The sequence below is a fragment of the Theropithecus gelada genome, chromosome X (assembly GCF_003255815.1).
Source record: "Theropithecus gelada isolate Dixy chromosome X, Tgel_1.0, whole genome shotgun sequence".
Classification (NCBI taxonomy): domain Eukaryota; kingdom Metazoa; phylum Chordata; class Mammalia; order Primates; family Cercopithecidae; genus Theropithecus; species Theropithecus gelada.
This window is the reverse complement of record NC_037689.1, coordinates 101,800,478-101,803,171: the sequence shown is the minus strand read 5'-3', so window position 1 is coordinate 101,803,171 and position 2,694 is coordinate 101,800,478. Positions and strand designations below refer to the sequence as shown.

The 2,694-nt window shown below is 48.4% G+C and overlaps 1 protein-coding gene across 1 annotated transcript; it reads right to left on the bottom strand.

The window, feature by feature from the left end:
• LOC112616503 (histone H2B type F-M) lies at positions 1 to 2,173 on the bottom strand. The gene is made up of 3 exons (XM_025373483.1): positions 1,728 to 2,173; positions 1,253 to 1,311; positions 1 to 1,051 (listed from the first exon to the last, which is right to left on the bottom strand). Exons 1-2 carry the CDS (start codon positions 2,150 to 2,152, stop codon positions 1,275 to 1,277), a joined length of 462 nt encoding a protein of 153 aa, XP_025229268.1. The 5' UTR covers positions 2,153 to 2,173; the 3' UTR covers positions 1 to 1,051; positions 1,253 to 1,274.
• Between the last annotated feature and the right edge of the window lie 521 nt (positions 2,174 to 2,694).

Genomic DNA, 2,694 nt, shown 5'->3' with positions numbered 1-2,694 from the left:
AACTATTTTCGTAACATTTTTCTAACAATCTGGAAAAACAGAAAGTAACAAATCCCAATGAGGGGACTTCTTGGTTCTACATCCTTTCTCTGTGGATCCCAAGCGGGGCTCTGGAGGTGACCTTCCCCCTTTCCCATCTGCACCACTCAGGGAAGATCTGGCTACTATCCTGTCCTGAACCCATTTCCCTCTTGACCAAGGATTCCTCTTTAAATGGTGGAATAATCTATGTGGCTATGTGTTGGGCCCTCTGGGGTGGTTCTTTCCCACTTCGGATGGGTTCAAGAAAATTTTGATTTTTGGCATTTATCCAGCTTTTGTTTCATGGTTTGACTGAGAGTGCCATCCTTTACTGGTTTTGACATATGAAGGAGAAGGGGTGTTTATGAGATGTTTCAAAGTTCCCATGAAACATTTAACAAAAATGGCCATAGATTGAGCTTCAAGGCATAACATAATAAATTCCTGTGGGTTGCAGTCCCAGAGTATGTTCTCTTGTCCACATGCTTAGGGACTGGAAATCAATTGAAAAGGGAAGCAATGGGAAAGTCAGCACCTGCTCTGAAATTCAGCAATACACTTATAGAAAAAAATGCTAAAAATACCAAGACTTGGGACCCAGAAGAGAGAACAATGAATGGTAGCCTATATTAATATTAACAAGAATATTAATATGCCAATCTCTTGAGGAAATAAGCGTTATCTGACTTCTACTAATGGCTGCCAATGCTCTGTATGACTTGATGTTAGGGACAAGGAACATAGATTAATCTTAGCTTTGGATTCATATCCCTAAAAGACCATGATTACAAACACTGCAAACAAAAACATCAGGTAAAGAATCACACTGCCGTTCCTTTAAACACCGGGTTGAATATCACAGGAAGGCTGCTGTGGGTTCAGCTTGGGTCACTCCCCCCACATTGGGACAATGACTGTTGCTCATAGACTGCAGGTCACTCATTGGCTGCACCGCTGTGCACTAAGGCATGAGCTGTTCTGTGGACACTCAGTAATCCTACTGACACATACCTGGAAGTAAGGAAGGTTTCTGTTCAAAAAGAAATGAAAAAATTATTGTCAGAGCAAACAGAGAATGAATTGCAATAGTGATCTCAGAGTCGGGGAAGCTGGAAAATGAATGGATTCTTGAAAATTTTATTTAGCTACATATACACTGTAACTGGGCCTCGTTTGCTTATTTACATGGATTCATGATGAGGGAGGTGCTGAACACGTTTAGGAGGGTTACCTCTCTTCTTATGTCAGCGTATTCACTTTCTCTGTTGCCATATCGCACATAATGAAGTTCTGGAAAGTTCCACCGTACAGTCGTAGGAGAATGAGAGTGAAAAAAGTAAACATCAGGACCTTGATAATATCATCGTAAAATAACCGAGAAAGATAACTAATAAAAACGGCCATTTAGGAAACCGAGGAAATGAAACCCGATCACGGAAACACCCCCTACTTTTCCTTGGAGCATATTGCACTACAGATATATTGGAGTTGACAGTGTTCTGCACAGTGGGAAAAATGCTTGATAAACCACAGGACGCCACATGCCCCCCAAGTCGGCAGGGTGCCACCCACCCCAACCTCCGGTGGGGTCCCCTCCCTTGGCGAGCCACTGGTCTTTAGGGCCACCTGCAGAGGCTCTGAAGAGAGCCTTTGGGTTTCCCGGGTGCTCAGGTGCTCCTGAGACAGCGCACTTGCTTTTGGCATACCTGAGGGCGGCATTCGTGCCCTGGGCCTCAGCAAGCTTGCCCATCTTCCCCGGCAGCAGTAGGCGCACGGCCACCTGGATGTCCCGGGAGGTGATGGTCACACGCTTGGCGTAGCGGGCCAGGCGACCAGCCTCGGTGGCGATGCGGTCCAATATGTCACGGACCATAGAGTCCATGACACTCACGGACTCCGGGGAAAGGCTGAGGCCCTGGTGAACCTGCTTCAGCACCTGGGGGAAATAGGCGGCAAAGCTGTCCCCGAAGCTGTCCCTGCGGCGGTTGGCATGGCGCCTGCGGGAACCTCGGAGCCCTTGCGTCTTCTTCTGGACGGTCGTGGAGTTGGCCTCTTTGGGCTCTTGGATGCTCTGGTCTTCCTCAGAGGTCGTCTTAGAGGAAGCCTCAGCCATGATGGAGGCAGCGGCCATTAGATGCAAGATCAGAGAGTGACGGTTGTGGATCAGTGAAGCGGGGCACTTTGGTATGGCCGTGTGGCTCTACGTCACAGTCCAACTCGACATCTGATTGGATGAAGGGTCACCCAGGGAGCCCGTCAACAATCCTCCCTCCATTGAAGGTGATTGGATGATCCTGTTGCTTGGCATCACATCAGCCAATGACAGAGGGTGTCTGCCGGCCTAAGCTGCCCGGTTGCCTACCTCAGACAAAGGAACACAGAGTCTTGCTCTGTCGCTCAGGCTGCAGTGCAGTGGTGCGATCTCAGCTCACTGCAACCTCTGCATCCTGGTTTCAAGCGATGCTCCCTCTTCAGCCTCCCAAGTAGCTTGGACTAGAGGCGTGTGCCACCACACCCGGCTAAGTTTTGTGTGTGTATATATATATATAGTAAAACGTGGTTGCATCATGTTTCCTCAGGCTGGTCTCGAACTCCTGGACTACAGCGATTCTCCCGCCTTGGCCTCCCAAGTTTAAGGGATTACAGGCAGGAGCTATTGTATCTGGCTGAGAA

Excerpts from the sequence above, each read along its gene's own strand:
- LOC112616503 (XM_025373483.1), bottom strand. The coding sequence starts at position 2,152 with ATGGCCGCTGCCTCCATCATGGCTGAGGCTTCCTCTAAGACGACCTCT. Across the intron at positions 1,312-1,727 it reads GGCACGAATGCCGCCCTCAG|AACTTCATTATGTGCGATAT; the intron begins GTATGCCAAAAG and ends GGAACTTTCCAG.